This window comes from Triplophysa rosa, linkage group LG17 (genome assembly GCF_024868665.1).
Source record: "Triplophysa rosa linkage group LG17, Trosa_1v2, whole genome shotgun sequence".
Taxonomy (NCBI): domain Eukaryota; kingdom Metazoa; phylum Chordata; class Actinopteri; order Cypriniformes; family Nemacheilidae; genus Triplophysa; species Triplophysa rosa.
Window position 1 is genome coordinate 23,825,721 of NC_079906.1, and position 22,715 is coordinate 23,848,435.

At 42.1% G+C, this 22,715-nt stretch overlaps 1 protein-coding gene across 1 annotated transcript in view; it reads right to left on the reverse strand.

Annotated features, from left to right (window-relative positions):
- The window catches only part of LOC130567635 (uncharacterized), a 59,736-nt gene that overhangs the window by 27,736 nt on the left and 9,285 nt on the right, over nucleotides 1-22,715 (reverse strand). Inside the window, 6 exon segments of the mRNA XM_057355872.1 lie at nucleotides 19,979-20,037; nucleotides 21,329-21,456; nucleotides 21,553-21,664; nucleotides 21,751-21,866; nucleotides 21,937-22,059; nucleotides 22,062-22,401. Of these exon segments, the coding sequence (XP_057211855.1) occupies nucleotides 19,979-20,037; nucleotides 21,329-21,456; nucleotides 21,553-21,664; nucleotides 21,751-21,866; nucleotides 21,937-22,059; nucleotides 22,062-22,401 (878 nt within the window).

Sequence of the window (22,715 nt, forward strand, 5' to 3'; positions counted from 1 at the left end):
TTCTCTCTACACAACAGCTATCACCTTCAGTCACCCCACCTCCTGCACTTCAGATCAGTGAAGAGGATGAGTGCCGAGTCTTTAGGAAACAAAAGACAAGAAAAGCACCAGGCCCAGATGGTATCTCCCCAGCCTGCCTTAAAAGCTGTGCTATTCAACTGGCCTTCCTGTTTCAAGCACTCCACCATAATCCCCATCCCAAAGAAACCCAAAATCACAGGACTGAATGACTACAAACCCGTCGCTCTCACATCTGTGGTCATGAAGTCATTCGAGAGACTGGTACTGGCCTATCTGAAGGACATCACAGAACCCTTACTGGACCCCCTGAAGTTTGCCTACAGAGCAAACAGGTCTGTTGAGGATGCAGTTAACATGGGGCTGCATTTTGTCCTGAAACATCTGGATAGACCAGGGACCTATGTGAGGATCCTGTTTGTGGACTTCAGCTCCGCTTACAACACCATCATCCCATCACTGCTCCAGACAAAGTTAACCCAGCTATCTGTTCCTGGCTCTATCTGTCAGTGGATCACCAGCTTTCTGACAGACAGGCAGCAGTTAGTGAGAATGGGGAAACTCACATCCAGCACCCGCACAATCAGCACTGGCGCCCCCCAGGGATGCGTTCTCTCCCCACTGCTCTTCTCCCTGTACACAAATGACTGCACTGCCCAGGACCCTTCTGTCAGACTTCTGAAGTTCACAGACGACACCACACTCATTGGCCTCATCCAGGATGGTGATGAGTCTGCGTACAGACAGGAGGCTGCGCAGCTGGCTGTCTGGTGCAGTCATAACAACTTGGAGCTGAACACGCTTAAAACAGAGGAGAGGATTGTGGACTTCAGGAGAAACCCCCCTGCACTCCCCCCTCTCACCATCATGAACAGCACTGTGGCAGCAGTGGAGTCATTCAGGTTCCTGGGCACCACCATCTCTCAGAACCTGAAGTGGGACAATCACATTGGCTCCATTGCTAAAAAAGCCCAGCAAAGGTTGTACTTCTTACATCAGCTGAAGAAGTTCAGCCTACCACAAACTCTATTAAAGCAGTTTTACTCAGCAGTCATAGAGTCTGTCCTCTGCACATCCATCACTGTCTGGTTTGGCTCAGACACAAAGTCAGACATCAGAAGACTACAGAGGACGGTTCGGACTGCTGAGAAGATCATTGGTGCTCCCCTGCCCACCCTCCAAGAACTGTATACATCCAGAGTGAGGAAAAGGGCACAGAAAATCACCCTGGACCTCTCAAATCCAAGCCATCATCTCTTCACAATGCTACCGTCTGGTCGGCGCTACAGATGTCATGGTTCTGCCTCTTCTTGTCATGCCTTTCTTGGTCTTGTGGCAGAACCATGGCAGAGGCTCTTGTTTTGTGTGGAGAGAAACATATTATTGTCGGTCACAACATAAATGCGTTCTCTCGGGTCTCGTCTTTGGCCCCGCCGCTCTCATCCTGTCGTTTAGCTTTCCTTCAGTGTTTCATTACCGACACCTGTCCCTTGGCAATTATCCTTTGTTAGTTCCCCTATATTATGTCCTTGTGTCTTCTGTCCTGTGCTCGTTCGTTTTGTACCATTTGCGTGTTTGCTATGTGTACTTTGCCATGTGTTTGCCTTACCTTACCTTGTCTCGCCTTGCCTTTTGCCTTACCTACCCTAATCGTGTTCGTTTGACGTTGTGTCATTGTTTTGTATTTAGTATATATTTTTCCCCCTCGTGGGAAGTGTTTTGTTTAAGTTTTTTTATTAATTGAATTCCTGTTTTGCTATAGTTTTCCCCATTGTGGGTGTTTTGTTTTGTGTTTAATAAATTATTATTTTTATGAACCCCTTAACTGCTGCCTGCACTTGGGTTCTTCCCCTGCTGACCCTGACAACAGAGCACTGAGCACCAAAACAACCAGAAAAAAACAGCTTCTTCCCTCAGGCCATCTACCTCTTGAACAGTTCAATGTCTTTACACACCGTGCAATTAATAACTCTGAGCAATAATAATTAAGTGCAATATTAATTATATCCTCCAGATAATACACTATCTATGTTTATACAACTTTTCCTGTCAATTATATTTCATTCTGCTGTATATAGCACATACCTTGTACATACAATAGTCTATTCTTATTTTTTACTTGTACATATTTACATACACACATAGCTTTACTGTCATGGTTCTGCCCCATCTTGTCTTGCTTTTCTTGATCTTGTGGCAGAGCCATGGCCGAACCTCTTGTTTAATGTGGAGAGAAGCATTTTGGCCCACTTGGCCTTCCACATGCTCTCTCCAGGTCTGTCATTGTTCCTGCCCTCTTGTTTCCTCGTTAGTGCTCATTATTAGTTCATGCCCCGCACCTGTCCCCTCTTGATTTGGGCCCTTATTTAATGCCCCTTTGTTCTCTGTCCTGTGCTGGTTCATTGTGTTATCTGTCACTCGGTTCATGTGGTGAGTTCGTGTCTTTAGTCAGTGTAGTCGAGTCCAGTTATTTGTATTTGATGTCAATGTTTATCTCAGTCTAGTCTAGTCTAGTCTAGTGTAGTTAGTCTGTGTTCCTGTGTATCTGTCATGTTTATATCTTTGTTCCTGTTTTACCCCCTCGCTGGTTTTTGTTTTGCGAATTATTTATTAAAGTCTTGTTAACCCCTTACCCGCTGTCTGCACTTGGGTCCTCTGTCTGTTTCTCACCTCCACGTTCATGACATTTACTCTCTATATCTTTATCTTATGTTTATTGTATTGTATTTCTTAATTGTTTATACCCATAGGCCCTTATTTAAATCATTGTGTACTGAATTCTATTGTGTTATGGTCTCTGTGTACTGTTGGTGCTGTTTCTGTGTTCTGGATGCTCCTGTCACCAAAACAAATCCCTTGTATGTGCAAACATACTTCGCAATAATGCTCTTTCTGATTCTGATTCTTATCACAGACAACTCTTCTGAAGCGCTTTATGAAATAAGCTTTAGAGTTAAATCAGTGAACCTCCTTAATTTGATTTCTTAGAACTGGACACCGGCTTTGGGAAATCGTTCTTGCAGTATTGATATTGAAGTAACTCAATACAAAATTGTTTCATTTTAATTACAGTCTCTGATAAGATACAAGAGTTATTCGTTGCTCAAATATCAAAGGCACACATAGGTTCATGTCAGTATGACTGGATATTTTTCTGTATCACTTTTGATACAAAGCTACCATTTTATTTCAAAGTTTTTCAAAGGTTTTATTGACTATGTTAATTATTTATATAAAAAGTCTGTCTATAAATTCCCCAAAGAATGACATTTCAATCATCTTAAACTTCTTAAAAATACAGTGTTGGGTCAACTCTGGACAAACCCGACTACTGGGTTCAAATTAACTTTGAAAATGTCCATGTTTGACCCAAACATGAGTTAAAACAATCCTGCATTATGATATAAAACTGCAAACACAGCCTGTTGTGATAAAACCGCACATGTGAACAGCACATGCAAAGAGAATGCATGTGTGTGGGCGGGTGGATGTGTGTGTGGCATCTAGCCTTTTGATTTTGTGCTAAAAACAGCCGTGCTAACTCCTGTTCTAACTGTAAAACTTAATTGTCATATTGAACAGGAGTTGTGTTGATAACTTCCGCTCATGAATGCAGTTTCTGTGACTGCCAAAATCACACATGTTAATATGCACAATGAAGTACCCAAAAGTCCTGCGATTACAAGGTTATAAAATGGAATAATTGATTAAAAAATGAAGATAAAGAAAACTAAAAACAAACTATGGGGGCGGTTTCCTGAACAGAAATTAGCTCAAGTCAGGACTAGGCCTTAGTTAACTTAAATTGTTTTAAAACAATTGCACTCATATATTTCAAGATATATTAGTGTGAGTTGTTTAGTCTAGTCTGGGACTAGAGTAGAGGGAATCAGGTGGAAAAGTGCCTTATACACGCTGAAAAATGCTAGGCTATTTTCAACCCATGCAGCATTGGGTCAAAAACCCGATCGTTGGGTTAAACTTAACCCAGAAAATGCTTTATATTTGACGCAACAATGGGTTAAAACAACCCAGAAACTGAGTCCGTCCATGTTTTTCCTCTCTGCGCTGTAGTTAGGATAGTAGGGAAGACAGGAAAGCGGGTAGAGAGTGGAAAACATTAAAATCAGCTTTCCTGTAGCTCAGTGGTTAGAGCATGGTGCTAGCAGTTGCACATCCTCAAAAACAAATGTATAGTATAATGCAGTGTAATTCGCATTGGATAAAAGCGTCTGCCAAATGTGTAAATGTAAGTGTAAAAAATGTTGGGTTAAATTAACCCCAAAAAATATTTATATAAGGTTCATTAAAAAAAACAAAAGTTGGGTTTTAGTTTTTGACCAAATAAAAATTAAACTATGCTGGGTTGTTTCAACCCATGGTTGGGTAAAATTGTAACATTTTAAGGTTAATTCTTGCCATCTGTGATGTTTAGTGATGAAAGTTGATTTCTGTGTGAGTGCACTGGATTCTTTTCTCATTTGAACGGGTTTGTCCTTACGATAACTTCATTAAAGTCATTCAACCCTAAACTGCTTTTTATAGCAGAAGTATCTCACACTTCTTCTATAGACAAATGTTTGGAAACTCATTATGTTTGCTTTTCATTGCATTGTCTTTACAGCTCAGGGCATGTAAAGGGAATTGACAGTGTCTTTGTTCACTGAGGTGCATTGTTGGAGATCTCAGCAAGACATCAGAATACAAAAGACGTGTTGGAGGAAAACACTCAGGTGATTCACACATTCAGTTCACACATCACACACCTGCTTTTATGAGAATTCTCTACAGAAATAGAAGAAGTTGAACAATTATTAATGTATTATTAAATATAATTATTATTCATTTTTTGCTGATTATAAAACTTAATCAATTGTTTCATATTCTGTGATAGTTATAATTTAAATGTGCCAGATTATAACATTCACCATCAAACAGATTTCATTGACTGATCTGTAAATGATATTGCTTGTGCGCTCAATGAAATGAATTTTTATCACGATTTAAGATTAGAGTCAGGGTGTTAGTAGGTCATGCTCATTCAGGAGAACTGGTGGATCATGGGAAAGCAGGTTGGATTCCGTGTCAGATGTCACGCTCTAATAATGGATCTGCTTTATACAAATAGCTGTGCTCTTAACTCATGTTCGTTTAACACGAGGCATTTAGCTCAACAGTACCCTCTGTAGGTCAGAGGTACGACCTACAACCATTGCCATCATAAACTGAAGCACTTTTCTCTGTTGGATTTATGATGCCCTTCAGTGGAGGTTGCGTGGATCAGGATCAGGGGACTCATTTATAACCATTGCGTACGCACAAAACATGCCCTGAAAGAGGCGTACGCCACTTCCCACGTAAAAGATGGGATTTATAAAACCAAACTTGACGGAAAAATGTGCGCCCCTGCACGCAAACTCTGACCCATGCGTACGCACATTTTGGAGACAGAGCAGTTTGGCGACACCGATGGTGAGTTAGTGAACTCAAGTTAGATTGCAAAGGTAAGTGTGATAAAAACGATTATAAACATTAATCCCTCACACACATTTAATGTGACCTTAAATATCCTCATTATCACGAAGATTAAAATTGTAAAATCAAACTCATATCTTAAATAAAAATACAATCTAAATATTTAATCAGTGCTGTCTCACCATCACACTATGAGCGCATGAGGAGGAGATGATCCGACTGCATAGACCAGGGCTAGTCAACTGGCGGCCCGCCAATCATCTTTTCCTGGCCCGCCTTAACATTTCAAATAAGTGGAGAGACTTTAAGAACGGTGTGCTTTAATGCACGTCCTCCTGAGACGCCACATCTTTCAAAGTCCAAAACGCTGCTACATTCAATACGAAAGTAATTCCCGCGGCTCATAATGTTTTACATCTTATAAAGCGATTAGATCGGTCAGTCCAAGAAACTTAATGATGTTTTATAAACAACGTTATAATCAGCAATGCATTGCACAGCCACAGGCAATCGGTTTGCGCACGCGATAGGTCGTGTTCTAACACGCGTTTTGTGCCCTTGAAAGTAGGCTAACTGTAGGAAGGGTACACCACGTGAACGGTTGTCTCAGATAAGGGGAAACGGTGTTGTTTTTATTACTGCATTCATTATGAATAATGGTTATATTTACGAAAAACAGCTGTTCATCTCCCCCAGAACTCGCACTATACAAAGGCTCTGCCCTATAAGCGCGTGGGGCACATGAATGCGATGGGAGTTCACCCGAAGATGTGATAATAGCGTTCAGTTTCTTGCACAGATCAATTGACTCGCTTTATAAGACGCTAATTTAACGTCACAAGGGGCAGGGATTACTTTTGTGTTGAGTGTATTTAATATTTAACCAAATATCTTCATAAATATCTTCTTGAAAAAACAATGCCACCCACATCTCGATGTACTGGAGAGCTGTGGGTGAGAACATTAGTAGCAATTTTGGGGTAAAGTAACGCATTAATGAATATAAAATACAATTAAAAATACAATATCCCTTTTAATTTAATATCATGACAAGGCACAAATACTGGATGCAATATTTGTGTGCATGTTTTAATCATGGCCTATAAGTAACAAAACGCAATAAATAAAAGAAAAACGAAATAACAGAAGAAATGAGAATATGGTAAAAACTGGCCTGCATCCTATTTGTACTTTTGGAATCTGGCCCTCAAAGAAAAGTAGTTGAAGACCCCTGGCATAGAATATAGGACAGCATCAAATAACACAGTGTAAATAAATAGCTAATATACTGTATGTTCCTTACTGTGCATAAGCATCGAATGTCAAAGTCTGGAAATACACCCATTAAACTCGCACAATCCTTTCTCTAAATGTCCTCGTTATCAGTTCTAACTAATGAAGAAACATTCGTCTTTAACAATGAAGTCTTCAAATTTGATCTCAGGTGAAGGACACCAGTAATTAATGATGTGATTTTAATGAGGTGTTAATGATCAGTCTAAATGCTGTAAACGTTTAAATGCTGCAGAGACCTTCTTTGGCTTTAATCTAATTATAATAATAATTATAACAATTATTAATATGGAAATCTCAGTGAATCTCAAGTGTGGCCATTTGTGATTTCGTTACGGAGATAAAGGCGTTATTTTTCTATGGCATCTGATAGCGGTTGAACCAGGAAACGGTATACGTCCATAATGGTGCGTGACGTCAGGCTTAACAAGCGGATTGGATGTCAGCAGGGCCGGCTCCAGGCATGGGCAGGGGTAGGCTGAGCCCACCTAAAAGTCTGTCTTGTCCACCCAATGAGAATAAAAACACAACGCCAAAAATTGCATTATTTTCTGTTGGTTGAAAGCAACATCACTCTTCACTCACAAAGCGGCTTTAGTTTGTAACAGAGATGCTGGTGGAAGCAAAATAATGTGCAAAGGAATTTAAGGCACGCTTGCTTTGAGTTTATTATAAACAGCATGTAAAATTAATTTTGCAGTAAAATCAGATTCATTTATTATAACGGGAGTTTTTGCGGTCTTATTTTGTGAAGGAGAAGCGAGCGGTAACATTAACAAACAGCTATTATTTGCTTGCAATATTTAGGCTAGATTTTAACTTATCGACCGTCAGGAATGACTGAAAGATCCAGCTTTACAAATAAATCGGTCTCCCTCCATCTCAAACACCCCAATTCATGCTGAAGGTGGTAGCGAAACACTGAGCAAAAGAGTTTAGTTTAGGCTAACGGACCGCAGATATGATGTAAAGTTGCGCAGTGTAATCAGATTCATTCATTAAAACGGGAGGTTTTTTGCAAAATTTAACAGAAGTCAGTGAAATAGAAGTCAGCTTCTATTTATTATACATAACCGCTTTATGCGTAATAATAAAATCAAACGCACACAATTACTATATAAAGGGCAAAAATCAGCAATAATTATTTTTGTTTTAATCTTGCAGTCTTCGGTAATGAATGTCTGTTTTATATATTTATAACTTAAATAAATCATTTAAATCCTGCATGTATTGAAGTCATATATTGCAGTGTTTGTTGAAAGTCACCCACCAGGAATAACAAAGACTGAGAGCATGATAATAAACTCATTTTAAAAAAGCAGGGTTATTTCATAAATCATCTTTTTAACTTTTTCTAATACATGTAGGCCTACAAACAATCGTTTTGTGTTGCTTAAAACTAAATATGAACTTGTTTTGTTTTTTGCGATATTTCAGTTTTCTCCAGTTCTTTTTCGGCAAATAAAAACGACATTTTTATATGACATTTGAGGGAAATGTTGTCAGACGTTCACAGAAATAAACAAAAAAGATACTTTTCCAAAACACATTCTTATCTTATAAGAAAAAAGGGAAAAAAATGTTTAAACGGTTTCTTAATTTTTTTCTGGTTGGGGTATATGCCCACCCAGGATACCTGCTAGCCCACCCTTCTGCACCTGGCAGGAACCAGGCCTGGATGTCCGGCTTATTAATATATGAATAAGTATTCATGAGGTGCTTTGCATGGACTATTTATGGGTAAAAATGGGCGTGTACAGGGCGGGATATGAGGCTGATTCACGTACGCACACTTGCAGGTAATCTGTGATTTATAAAGGGAAAATTGCGTGCAGGTGTGCATGTGCAAGGTTTTATAAATCTCAATTTTTGTTCGCGTACGACCTTTTCAGCATTCTGGTGTAAGTTCACTTTTAGGAAGGTTTCTACGCACAGTTTTATAAATGAGGCACCCGGTCTTCTCAAACTGTGGTACGCAGAAAGCCCCCGGCTGGTAGACCTAATAACAGCAATAAAACAATTATACAAAACAATACTCTCATGTCATGGTATGCATATGATTTCATGTTGCTTTTTTGGTGCCGTTGCCATGGTGAATGGTAATATCGGCGCTCCATTGATCGTGTCTTGTCGTAGTTGTGGTGCAAGCGCTTAACTCAAGGTAAGTCTACCCAGAGATGATAGAACGAACTCAAATCAGCTGTTCTGAAACCACAAACTCACAAGTTTCGCATCTCGGTGTAAATCAACTCGGAGTTCACATTTTAACTCGGTGTTGGTTGAACCTCCTTATTGAAACGGGTCCCTGCTGTCCTAAAAGTCATATAAATACGAATAGTCATCATCCTTTCTACGAGCAAAACTTTTCAATACATGTAAACGATTCAGTTTGAACCTTTGTAGAAAATCAATATCACATGTTCAATCGGTGAAAACAACTGTCTTGCTCTTGTGATATTGCGTCGTTAAAAAAAGATTATAATAAAGATTTTTTTACATTATTAGTTATATTTAGTATATTTGTGTTCCTGTGGCTCGGTGGTTATAGAGCGATGCATTAGCATTAGCATCTCTATTGCAAGCTGCAACCATCTCTTGACCCAATGCCCAATCTCTTGGTCTGTAGCAGTTGCCGTTAATCTATTTCGTCTGACTGCAGCTACAACACATGTGAACAGTCAGCTACAAATCATTATTATTTATTAAAAATCTAACATTATTAGGGTAAACATTTTAGATGACACCAAACAACATGAACAAATCACAGAAGTTATTTTCATACCATTAATGACACTTTCTAAAGTGGTGTCCTTGAATGCCGCCTTTCAATTACTACCCCTCCAGTTTGTCTGACGGGCTATATCGTTTGTTAGCAGGAAGCTCATAATTCTCCAGACGCTGTCTTTGATTGTGGTGCCACCTCTCAAGGCTAAGGTGTTTATCTATAAAATTAAAGTCGTGCACAAATGAGGAAACAAGTGAAATATCATCTTTGATTAGAATGAAAGAAAAACTGTGTGAGGATTTTCCTGTCAAAATGACAGGAGTTTATTTGGAATGAACTACTTGAAGTATTCAAAGTACATTTTTTTGTCAAAGCATGTTTAATTGTCACGTTCCTTAAGCCTCTAAACAAGCAACCTACTACATACACTGACCAGCTCGCATTGTCAATGTTATTAAGAGCTTTTGTGTTACAAAACCTATAGAAATTAAACAACTGAACAAACAAAAAAGACAGACATGATCATCTTTATTTTTTTATGTAACACTCAAATGACTGCCTTGAACTCATTTTAGCACTTGTTTAAAACTTACAAAGTTCTTTTTCAAAGAGATATTGAATGCTATGATATGGTTTCATTTGGGGAAACAAAGCAAACATTGAAACAGCTAGCTGTGCATTAAAGGATTTTAATGTACGATGTGGAGGCGAAGAATCACCCGACGCAAAGCAGAGGGTAGTTGCCTCCGCGATGTGCCCATGGGTTATGCATGCAGGTATTGCACTCTGCACAATATATGCTAACAACTGTTTACTTTTTCTTAGGAATGTGGCATCACCGGTTCTGTGTGCTTTGTAAAGCAGTGCATGGTAAAAGATAGGACACATGCTAGCCATCGGTTATAGTTCATCGGTACACTCATTATTTTTGATGATACTGTGCACTATTTACTTTGTAAATAAATTGCACATAAAACATTTATTTTATATAATTTTGTAGCAAACTCTCTAGTCTACAAGAGCCAATAATCAAAAGTCTTAGGAGTACAGACTTTATTTTAGTCACTTATCTTTTACTAACCACAACACAATTGTCTCAAAAATGCAAGCATGTACATAAATGTTGGTGGCAGATTATTATTTATACATTATGTATTCAAACATTATTTTCATTATTTGAACTGTAGTTTGATGCAGGTTCGTCATAAGGCAAAAAACAAATGGTTGCTCTTTGTCATGCTACACCATTTGCTGGATAAAGTTAATGAGCTACTGTCAATTTACTGAAAAAATGTAAAGTTAGTGGCGTTACTACTTGTCGTTAGCTACTCACAACACTGATTATTTTACATTATTAAACTGAATTTAAAGGAACAATACGGCATTTTTAGGAGCATCTATTGACAGAAATGCAATATAATATACAAAACTATTTCTTCAGAGGTGTATAAAGACCTTACGTAATGAACCATTAAGTTTGTAATACCTAAGAATAAGATGTATATATCTACATACAGAGCGGAACTACAAACATTGAATTCACCGCCATGTTTAATACAGCAGCCCTAAACGGACAAACAACTGTACAACGCGCGTTTCCTCTTCCTCTCCGCTGCGGTATCGTGGTGAAACGGATCGCGGGATGATCCGTGATACGTACGGATCGTGCTCTCCGGTGCAGAACGCATGTGACCCACGGATTAACTGAAAGTTTATTCATCATTGAGTAAAAGAGTAAAACGCACTCTCGCTCGCTCTCCAGTTTCAGCTCCAGCGCTCTCTCTCTCTCTCTCCAGTATCTGGACGAGTACAATATTAAAGTGGTTCCAGATAAACAATGACGCTCAAAACTGCTCCGTCACACAGCTAATATTTCAACAACAACATATCTTGGTATGTTAGTATGTTACTCACATACTGATCCGAATCAAAGCATCCTCCTCGGGGGTGATCTTTAGACGATCTTTCTCTCCAACGTCTCTCTGCTGGAAAGTATCTCATAGATATCTGTGAGTATCTCTGCTAAAAGACTCAGTACCGCGGGTCCTAACGCGTCTCTGCTGAAAAGTCTGTATAATATTAACGCAGGTCTTAGCTCCTGCCTGACTTTTATCCTTCTTTTTAAACTTAAAATCCACAAACCTTTTATTTTATGTAATACATAAGACATCTCTCTTTCTACAGTCTTTCTAATGCCCGCATGATCTCTTCACTGCGTCAACATGAGAACCACATCTGTTTGTACTGTGGTGGCCACCGTCGTGTTTGCACTGAGCAATTCGTGGCAAATATATAATACAACACTAGTGGCCGCTGTTAATTAAAAACTGCCCCTTTAAGTGTGAAAATATAGTACAGTCATCTTTAAAAATTAATTTTCTCTGGCACATGACACACGTTTTACATGTTTACCACAGTCAGTAGTTCTCTTAAACATACATAACACGCTTAAATGAAAAAACTTTATACTGTAATTTGTATATACAGTATTCATGACCTGGGCCCATATTTATCAAGCCTCTGAGAATTACTCACAAGAACACTGGTAAGAATTCACTTAAGAGTAAAAGTATTCTTGGCTTAAAGCTGCCCTTAAAGGTAGTTATCAAGTATTTAAATTGTAATGTAAGTGATGGGTAGGACTAAATCTTAAGTGTCAGGCTTAGAGATGATTCACACTTTGCTGTGCGACAAATGGGATTTTGGATGACGATAGGCTTGAACCAATCACTGAATAGATTTCCTTATTTAATCATATTCTCATCTCTGTTTGGAGACAGCCCTCCCCTTGTGCTGTCCCCCAAAACAGACAAAGAGCTGCTCAGAGCTTCTAAGGCTCTGTGTGTGGTCCAAGTAAAGGTGCAGTGCGCGTACTGGACACAACACGTTGGAGGTTGGGTCTTCCTCCCCAGAGGGGAGCGCCTGCAGGTTCACCACCTGGTCCCGAAAGGGAGTGGTGGGAACCTTGGGCACGTAACTTGGCCGGGGTCTCAGGATAACCACATTAAGGTCCCAAGAGGGTACAGAGCGAGGATGAGGTGGATTCACCCTTCTCGCGCCCCTAAGGAAACTGGTGACCAGGTCGTGTTGGCCAAGGGACTTACCCTCCACGAGCACTTTCAGCATAGACGAGGAGAGGTTGCTCTCGAGTCTCTCCCGTAGGAAGGCCAACGCCAACCCAATCGGGCAACTCCGTGGGTTCTCCCCTCGGGAAGAACACCAGGACGAGAAGAGACATCACTTATAAGCATATAAACGCCTAGTGGCGGGGGCTCTAGCCTGCAGGATGGTCTCCCTGACCGCTGGCGGCAAGCCACTCAAGGTCTCCTCGTGCCGTCCAGGAACCAGACGTGGAGATCCCAGAGGTCTGGCCTGGGGTGCCACACCGTGCCCTTCCCCTGCGATAGAAAGTCCTTCGTCAGGGGAATCGGCCGGGGGGAACTGTCTTCAGAGCCACCAAGTCTGAGAAACAAGTCTATTTGGGCCAGTAGGGCACAACTAGCAGTACTTGATGTCCCTCTTCCCTGACCTTGCACAAGATCTGTGCCATGAGGCTCACTGGGGAAAGGCATACTTCAGCTTGTCCCGTGGCCAGCTGTGTGCTAAGGCATCCGTGCTGAGGGGCTCCTCGGTCAGGGAGTACCAAAGCAGGCAATGGGTGGAGTCCGGGAGGCAAACAGGTCTACCTGAGCCTGCCCGAACTGCACCCAAATGAGCTGGACTGTGCGGGGGTCGAGTCGCCACTCTCCTCAAGGTGTCGACTGACGAGAGAGCGCACCGGATGTCTGGTTCAGGTCGCCTGGGATATGTGTGGCTCGCAGGGAGCGGATCACCTGTTGACTCCACAGGAGGAGGCGTCGGGCTAGTAGTGTTAACTGCCGTGAGCGAACGCCACCCTGGCGGTTGATATACGCTATGGCAGTTGTGCTGTCCGACCGGACCAGCACGTGCTTGTCCTGCACAAGAGGTTGTAGCCTCTTCAGTGCAAGTAGCACAGTCAACAACTCTAGGCAATTGATATGCCAGTGCAGGCGGGGGCCCGACCCGTTGCACACTGCACCCCAACCCTGCAGGGAGGCGTCTGTCATCACCACGACGTGCCTCGTAACCTGCCCAAGAGGGACCCCTGCTCGTAGAAAGGTCATGGAAGACCAAGGGTTTAGGGTGCGTCGGCAGAAAGGCGTAATCACCATCCGCCTGCTGCCGGTGTGCCACGCTCTCCAGGGAACTCGACTCTGTAGCCAGTGTTGGAGCGGTCTCATGTGCATCAACCCCGAAGGGTATCATCCCCGCCGAGGATGCCATGAGTCCCAGGAGCCTCTGAAATTGTTTCAGGGGGACCGCTGACTGCTTGAAATGTTCCAGGCAGTTCAACACAGACTGGGCATGCTCTGTAGTCAGTCGCGCTGTCATGGAGACAGAGTTGAGTTCCATACCAAGATAGAGGATGCTCTGCACAGGGGAGAGCTCGCTCTTTTCTCAGTTGACCTGTAGTCCCAATCGATGTAGGTGCTGGAGCACTAAGTCCCTGTGTGTACACAACAGATCTCGCGAGTGTGTCAAGATGAGCCAGTCGTCGAGATAGTTTAGTACCCGCACACCTCTCTCCCTGAGGGGAGTGAGGGCGGCTTCCACGATCTTCATGAAGACTCGTGGGGACAGACCGAAAGGGAGGACTCTGTACTGATATGCCCGACCCTCGAAAGCGAACCGTAGGAACGGGCGATGACAAGGGAGAATCGAGACATGAATGTAAGCGTCCTTCATGTCGATTGCCATGAACCAATCTTGACATCTGATAGACGCCAGGATGTGCTTCTGCGTGGGCATCCTGAACGGCAGCTTGAGTAGGTGCCTGTTCAGGGTACGCAGATCTAGAATGGGGCGTAACCCCATTCTAACATCTCGGCTAGAGGGACGAGCTCGATCGCTTCCTTCGTCGTTCGGGTGGTTCGATGGCTGGCAGTGCGAATCCCCCAGGGAGGAGATCGGCTCTGCTGATTTTCCTGCCTGGCGATGCAGCTCAACGCACCGTCGATTTGAGAGTGCTGAGGGCTGCAGTGTATGTTCGACATTGCGTCTCGCCATGACGCAACATCGGGTTGCCGAACTCCGTCGTGTAGAGGGTGAGAGCAGCTGTAAGAAACACCCAGGGAGATTGGAAACTCTTATTGTGAAAAAGTGGGCGCTAGGCCCCCGGAGGGTGTTGGGATGGGGCAGGAACAGTCCCGGATCAACCGACCAGCGATGTAATGGCTGGGGTCGGGCCCGATGATGTTAACCTCCCTGGGGTCTTCCCGTCAGGGCTGCTTCTTCTGCGATGGTTGCTGACGGGGTGGCGGTCTCCTCTTTGACGTCCTCGTCCGGGGTGCTGCCTGGCTAGGGAGAGGGCCGGGGCTGCTGGGGAGCAGACACCGCACGAGATCTCGAAGGCCTATAGGTGGCCGAGTCACGGCGTGGTAGAATATGGCTGATCGCGTCTGTCTGCTTCTTCACTGTCGAGAACTGTTGTGAAAAGTCCTCGACAGTGTCGCCAAACAGCCCACCTTGCGCAATGGGTGCGTTGAGAAAGCGAACTTTCTCGGCGTCACTCATCTGCGCCAGGTTGAGCCAGAGATGCCTCTCCTGGACCACGAGTGTGGACATCGCCTGACCCAGGGCCCGCGCAGTCACCTTGGTCCCCGTAGAGCGAGGTCAGTGGTGGTGCTGAGTTCCTGCATCAACCCTGGGTCGGTCTTACCCTCGTGGAGCTCTTTCAACACCTTGGCCTGGTGGACCTGCAGGATGGTCATGGTGTGGAGAGAAGAGGCAGCTTGGCCTGCAGCAGTGTAGGGCTTCGACACCAGAGATGCCGAAGTCCTACACGCCTTGGACGGGAGTCTATGTCGACCTCTTCAGTTGGCCACCGTCTGCGGGCACAGGTGTACCGTGACTGTACGTTCCACCTGGGGTATGTGAACATAGCCTCTAGCTGCCCCACCATCGAGGGAAGAAATGGCGATGGAACTGGTCTGACTTGAACGAGCCGAAAAAGGGGCATTCCAGGTCTTACTCAGTTCCTCATGCACTTCCGGGAAGAATGGAACCGGGGTTGGGCGCGGCTTCGAGTCACGCTCAGAGCCCAGGTACCATGTGTCCAGCTGCGAGCGTTGGGGAAGAGGCGGTGCAGTGCACTGCAGCCCAATGCTCACAGCAGCCCGGGAAAGCATGGATGACATCTCAAAATCCACTTCTCCTGAGCTGGACCCCCCGTGGGAGGGTGCTGCAAGGAATCGTCGGGATCGGATGCCAGCAGATCGCCCTCCGATGCTGCGATCGACATCTCATCATCTTCACGAGTGCGTGATTGAGGATTCAGACGGTGCGTGACCATCTTCTAGGGAGCGGTCAGACAAGCGAGACGGTGTGAGAGCGGTTCGCGAGCGCTTGGCTGACGGGTTTAATCTCGCCATACCCCCCCATATCACCCTCGCTGCTCGCCTTGGCGGACGGTATGGCCTTAGCCATTCTCATCACGGCCCGGGAAGCAAGCGAGGAGGTGGCTGGTTCTCGGGAGAAGGCAGCCACCCATGACCGCAACGTCTGGATGACCATCCGACCACAGTGCTTGCAAGATGTGTCCACGAAGGCTGCCTCAGCGTGCTGGAGACCCAAACACTTGAGGCAGACATCGTGTCCGTCCCCCTCCTCCATGAGGGTATCGCACCCACGAGAACAGCAGGACATGCCACGCTGGAGAAATTTGCTCTTTTAATCTCGAACACCTCTGGAACTGCCGAGATGCCCAGGGGAAGTTGCCCCAGGAAGGGACAGTCCACTGCACCATGTCGTAGAAACCGGCAGTCTGTAGTTGCTATATAGCGAAGTCTGTTAATCATGAGCGAAGGCTCCGAAGAACAAAAGGTGAATGAATGCAGCACGCCGTCTCCTTTTTATACCCGGATATCCGGGGGCGGAGTCCGGCATGCAAATTTCATTCGCCAATTTCATTGGCCTTTTCTAAAGTAGTCGGAAGCGATAGGTTCTCAAGGACGAACCCCATCTGTCGGTTCGACACAACGCCGAGAGACCGACAGAGAGGGAAACAAGGCTTTGCTTAGTTTCGATTGACAGCATGATGCAGTTGTTTCCGTCAGCACCGGTGGGCCACTGCACTGCATGAGCAGACCGGGGGAACCGGAACGCGAGGGGGTTTGTGGTGCGCTGCTCTTGGAGAAAATGTCCATGGTCACTTTTTAGTCCTGCCCTAGACAGTAGACAGTACACAGTAGCGTCTGCTGTTTCTACGTGCAGTGTGAATGTTGTAACCTGTTCTAACAATACGTTTTCTTTTCTATGATTTCTGTTAGAGAAAAAGCAGGCGCTGATAACGCGCTGGTTACACGTGCAGTGAACAACAGGTCTATCCTCTTCTCCATTGCTCATCTAACATACCTCTGAACATGACGTACAAGGAACTAGCCAATCAGAGAGCTTGTTAGCTTGTTACATCTCTCTCGCCATAGCTAATTTGCATTGTTTAACTTTGTTTTACCAATGCAAGGACCCAAAGTGTCAGGGAAATGCTAAATGGAGAGGCTAAAAGGAAAAGCTAAATGACTAAGCTAATCGAATAGCAAATCGGAAAAGGAAAGGCAGCGTTGAAATAGAAATGCAAATGGTAAAAGAAATCGCCTTTTAAATGACTGATTAAAGTAGGTTAATTTGTAAATCCAATTATTTATTCCTCTTTTTAAATCGCATTTTCAAATACATTTTGAAATTCCACTATTTATTTAGGAATTAATTAATGCACTTTAAAACGATGTACTTATTGAGTGTTTTATGTTTTTTTTTATTCCTTTTAATAAAATTTATTCCTTAATTTGAAGTATTTATTGATGGATTAATGTTTCATTTACTAATTATTTTTATAATCACGCTTTTTATTCCCATTAAAACGTTAAATAATGAATGACTTTATCAATTCGCCTATTTATATTTGGGTAAACAAATGTATTAATGCCCTAAAAAGTCTAAGGTTGACGCTCATTTTTTTTTTGTGAAATCAATTAAATAGAACTGTTTAAATTGAGTATATGCAAGTAAAAAAACAAGTAATTCTGAGTAACTTATTTATACTGTACTTTTCCAAAAATGTCAAGTATATATTAAACATAAAATTTGTAAATTAGTGTGACGAGGGAGGCGTGACGAGAGCCGTGGGAGGAGGAAGCGAGGCCAGGACGCGATTGATAATGAGTGTCAGCTGGGCGTCATTCCGGCCTCGTATCTCGGAGGAGATCGGAAGCATAAAAGGACGAACGGCAGGAGAATACGGCGAGAGAGGACCGGACCGGACATAAGTTAAGTTTTGTTTATGTGTTTATTTTCATCGCCTTTTTACTGCTGGATTTATTGTTTATTTATTTTGATTAAAGTCTTTTGATTGTTCGCCGGGTCCCGCCTCCTTCCTTCCGTTTTATTGAGCTTTATTACAATTAGTTACTTGTATTTTTCATTAAATGAACTTAAATGATATATGTACATTTTACAGTAATTTGTTATCAATTTTTAATGTTCCACTCAAAAAAAATGACTGAAAATGACATTAAAAGATTTTTATTAAGTAAATATAACTTCATTTTTGTGATATTTACTAAAACACTGGATTATTTTTTAGTCCAGAGAAGCAGTGCTTCACTGAAAGCATCAGAATAAAAATTCAAGGAGTTGTCATGCAGTTGTACAATTTGCCTTAAATGTCACTGGACATTTCTAATCTATGTCATATATCCACTGTTCTCCACTCCATATTCTCCAACAAATCTTATTGATTTTATGTCATCTGAATTGTATCTATCAAATGGTCTATTTTCATCCATCTTTCCATCTATCATCTATCTTAAAGAACAAACATGTCTGGCCAAAAAAGGACCTGGCAGAAAGTCAAGATTAAGTACAAGAACATTTTGCAGACTAGTAAGTGACTTGATTGCTGAAACAAATAAAGTGAATAATGTCTGCTGACATTTTTTTGGAATGTACTGATTTTAGCAACAAAAAAAAGGCTCATGTATCTGGCACGGGGGGTGGCCCTCCAACCCAAGACTTCACCACAGCAGAGGAGCTGGCCCTAGAGTTGAATAAAGGGATCCAGGGAGGGACAGCCACTGACTCGGAACTTTTCAAGATTGAAGTAAAGACGACAAAGCTGCAGGACATGGAACTTGACATTGAAATCAAATGCAAGACACTGAGGAAACTGGACTTGGAAATTCAGAAACTAGAAAGAGAAGTGAATTCAGTCCACAGTGTAACCATGACTGTAACACAATATATTAATAATCATTCTTTTTTTTGCTCCAAGCTGACAAGTGATGACAGCAAAATAAAAAAATAATCAAATTAATCAAAAAACATTGTGGTCTCCTCCTTCCTTTTTCTCAAATGTCCAGTACATTTAATGTATTTGTTGTATATTTAGTGTTGATCCAGTGAAGTGGAACTAGAATTTGGTTCATACGAATCATATGAAGAGTGACATACATTATCACTTATTGAAGGACAGGCTAAATCAAAACAAAATTAAGTGAAATAATTTGCTATAAATTGTTCTCTGACCAGTCTGACCATTTCTGTTATCTGGGAAGATGGCAGCATTGTCCCAGTCAATATCCAAATCAACTCTGGGTGCCCTTTCTTATCTTAGGCTGGTAATGTTATGCAGCACTGTGCATGCAGCAGTCACATGCCCTGTCTGGGGAGACCCTCAGGTGGTGCACGCACTGAAATCGTGATTTCAGGAGGCCAAAGGTCATTTCGATTCGAGCCCTCGTTCTTGTCATGAAGTGGGTGAGACACAATGACAAAGAACAGGGGGTTAACAAGACATTTAATAAATAATTCAAAACAAAAACCCACGAGGGGGTAACATATTGGGATGGGTTGCTCGACACCCCGTGTCGACACACTAGTGCTTGGAAACAGTGTTCTGGAGCATTGCTTGAATTGAGTCTGTCACGTGACCCGAGGAAACGCTTCGTTACCTCACTGACACGTCACGCGGGGATCAAACTCAAAGCGCGTCGATTGCGCTGAACCATAGGAATGTTATAATCATATATTTAATTTATATCATTTTATCATTTTGTATTGCTAATTAAAGTACTATTTAAAACCATGACATATGTCTGTTGTCAAAAAGTAAATTGCAGGTTTAACACTGTTCCCAAAAAGTATAAAAGTGTTTCTTCAACCACAAACTGGTTTTCTTCTAGTAAACGCCGTCCTCGGTTCTCTGCAGCTAACACGTGCAGACTGCAGAAGTGTGTTTGATCTTTAAATGGAGAATGCACGCAAGAGACCCCGTTCTCAAGTGTGGGAACACTTCAGTCTCGACACTGCTAATAAAGTGTCATGTCTGATATGCGACCAAACTTTGTCTTATTCCAATAATACATCCTCAATGCTTCGTCACTTACGCACCAAACATCCAAACGCTCTGGGCACCGATCCTCAAACACCAGAGCACCAGTCTGCCCCATCTGGGGAGAGGGTAAAATACATATTAATAATAAAGACATTTCCGTTGGGACAATAAAAACTATATATTTCCCTCAACAAATGAGCAATGAAGTAATTAAAATGCAAGAAAAGTAACCCGTTTTGAGTTTAGATTTTCATATTCTATTCCATTTTTATTTGTTGTAATAGATTACACTATTTAAGAACACAGAGTACTTTAGTATCCATTAGTTTGGTGGGTTAATCTATTGTATTTAAGGTTTACAGGATGTGTTGGATTTAAGGCCAACACCAACCAAACACTTAAAATTGTGTCTACATTCACACTATATTATTATATTATATATATATATATATACATGTATATATATACATGTATATATATACAGTATATATATATATGAAGAGTTTGGTTCCAAACTTTTTTTAATCATGTTTTTCTTGTGTTAGATTGCTGCATTTTTTCGAGTTACTATGGCTTAAACCAACAACAGTTTAATTGATAGTAAGTGGAATGCACCATAAAAAACATAATTCGTTAAAATTTTGAAAAACTGAAATTTAAAAAATCTAATTTTGGAAGTCTTCATATATATTAAATTATTATTCATGTTACTTATTTTAAGAACTGGATGTGCTTATTTTTCTTTGTTACTTTGAGTTCCAACTCTATATATTATTAAATTATATATTAAATATACAATTAAAGCTTATAATAACATTTCAATGAACAAAATATCCTGACACAGTAGGTGTAGGAATTTTTATTGACCACCAGATGGCGAAGTAGAGCACTGTGTCAAAAGCTTCGAAGCACCGATGCAGTTTGTTGAAAAAGCCTCACTGATTCAGAAGCTTCATTCGGCACATCCCTATTAACATAATAAAACAAGGGGAAACCACGACATGACAGGACTGAAACGAAGTACACTGACCAGACTGGAGCTAATATAATATTTAACAAGGACTACAATAGACTAGACTAGACTAGACTAGACTAGACTAGACATGGACATGGACATGGACATGGACATGGACATGGACATGGACATGGAACAGGAACTCACCAGACAAATGACAATGAACCAGCACAGGACAGAAAACACAGGGACGTTATAAAAGGAACAAATCAAGAGGGAACAGGTGTTGGGCCTTGAACTAATTAACAATCAATAATGAGGCAACAAAAGGGTGGGAACAAAGACAGGACCGGAGTGAGAATGGAAGGCCAACAGGGCCAAAACTCTCCCTCTACATAAAACATGGGGCTCTGCCACAAGACCAAGAAAAACATGACAAGAGAGGCAGAACCATGACAGTTCTGGCGTGGGCATGGTTGTAAGCCTGCTGTGCTGGGGTTTGGGGGTCTGTGAGGGGAGTCAACAGGAATGTCTCGCAGACATAGGATTTGTCTCCTGGCAGCACACCAGAGAACTCACCTGAGAATACAAAATTTAATTCTTATAACAAGTAGAGTAAAAATTCTGACACACTCATGATGTCCAAGGTGCTTAAAGAAAATTGGGGTGGTTTACCTAGAGAGAGTCTCTGGTAAATTCTACTGGCCCGAAAGACTCTGGAGTCATGGACTGAGCCAGGCCACTTGGCCTCTAAATTTGTAATAAGGCAGTCAGCATCACAGATCATCTGTAACAATAACATGTAGCCTATTAAGGTCATTTAATGCAAATAATAAATTTATGTAGCTGACAGTAACCAGAAATGATTCTTACCTGAACATTGATACTGTGGAAGGACTTCCTGTTAACATAATCACCCTCGTGTGTCCCTGAGGAGCGTTTGATATGGATATGGGTGCAATCCACTGCACCAATGACATTAGGGAAAGCTGTAACACAAAATAATGAGTGTCCTACTGTGACTGTGCTAATGTACTGCAACACTTTTACCTGTATTACCTGCAATCTTGTAGAACTCCTCCTTGATGTGGAGGAATCTTCTGTGGCCAGGGAAGGTGACGAATATGTGCACAAGTGATTTCAGTGCCAGACAAACATGTCTTATCGTGCGGCAAATAGTGGCTTTTTGAGGTTTTCAGCATCTCCAACAGAATAAAGGAACATGCCACTTGCTAAAAATCGTAGCGTTACGCAGACCATCTGTGGGACAGTGAGAGCATGGCTCCGCGCTGTTCTGTATTGTATCTTTGGAGCCAACAGCCTACACAAATATCAGATGCCATCAACTGAAAATCTGTACCTCTCAGTCAGATATTCCTCTGCAAAGGCCAACGGGTCTGACCTGTCCTGGAACACTCTTTAATTCCTGAATGCTCGTCTGAGTATTAACACTTCTTCGTCTACCACATCATCCAACAAAGGGCACGCCACCGTGGAGAGGAAACACCTGAATCGGACTTCATCCTATATACGTATTGAACTCGTCACATAACTCGTTATATCTATTATTTTAGTGCAGGAGAAATAAAATGATGCAACATATTTACATAACACCATGGAGTGATTGTAAACCCCATTAATTTCTAGTAGGATTGACTGCGGACCAGACGGGTAAATCACTAGGATTAATTTTATCCCAGTTGTTAGCCTGCTCTGGAGCAGTATATAGCAATAAATCTCCATAGCAACTCAATTTATCTTAATTTAGCCTACTTTCATGCAACTGAGTCACATTTGAATTCATCCAGGATAACTGAAAAATCCCAGCTTAATCCCTC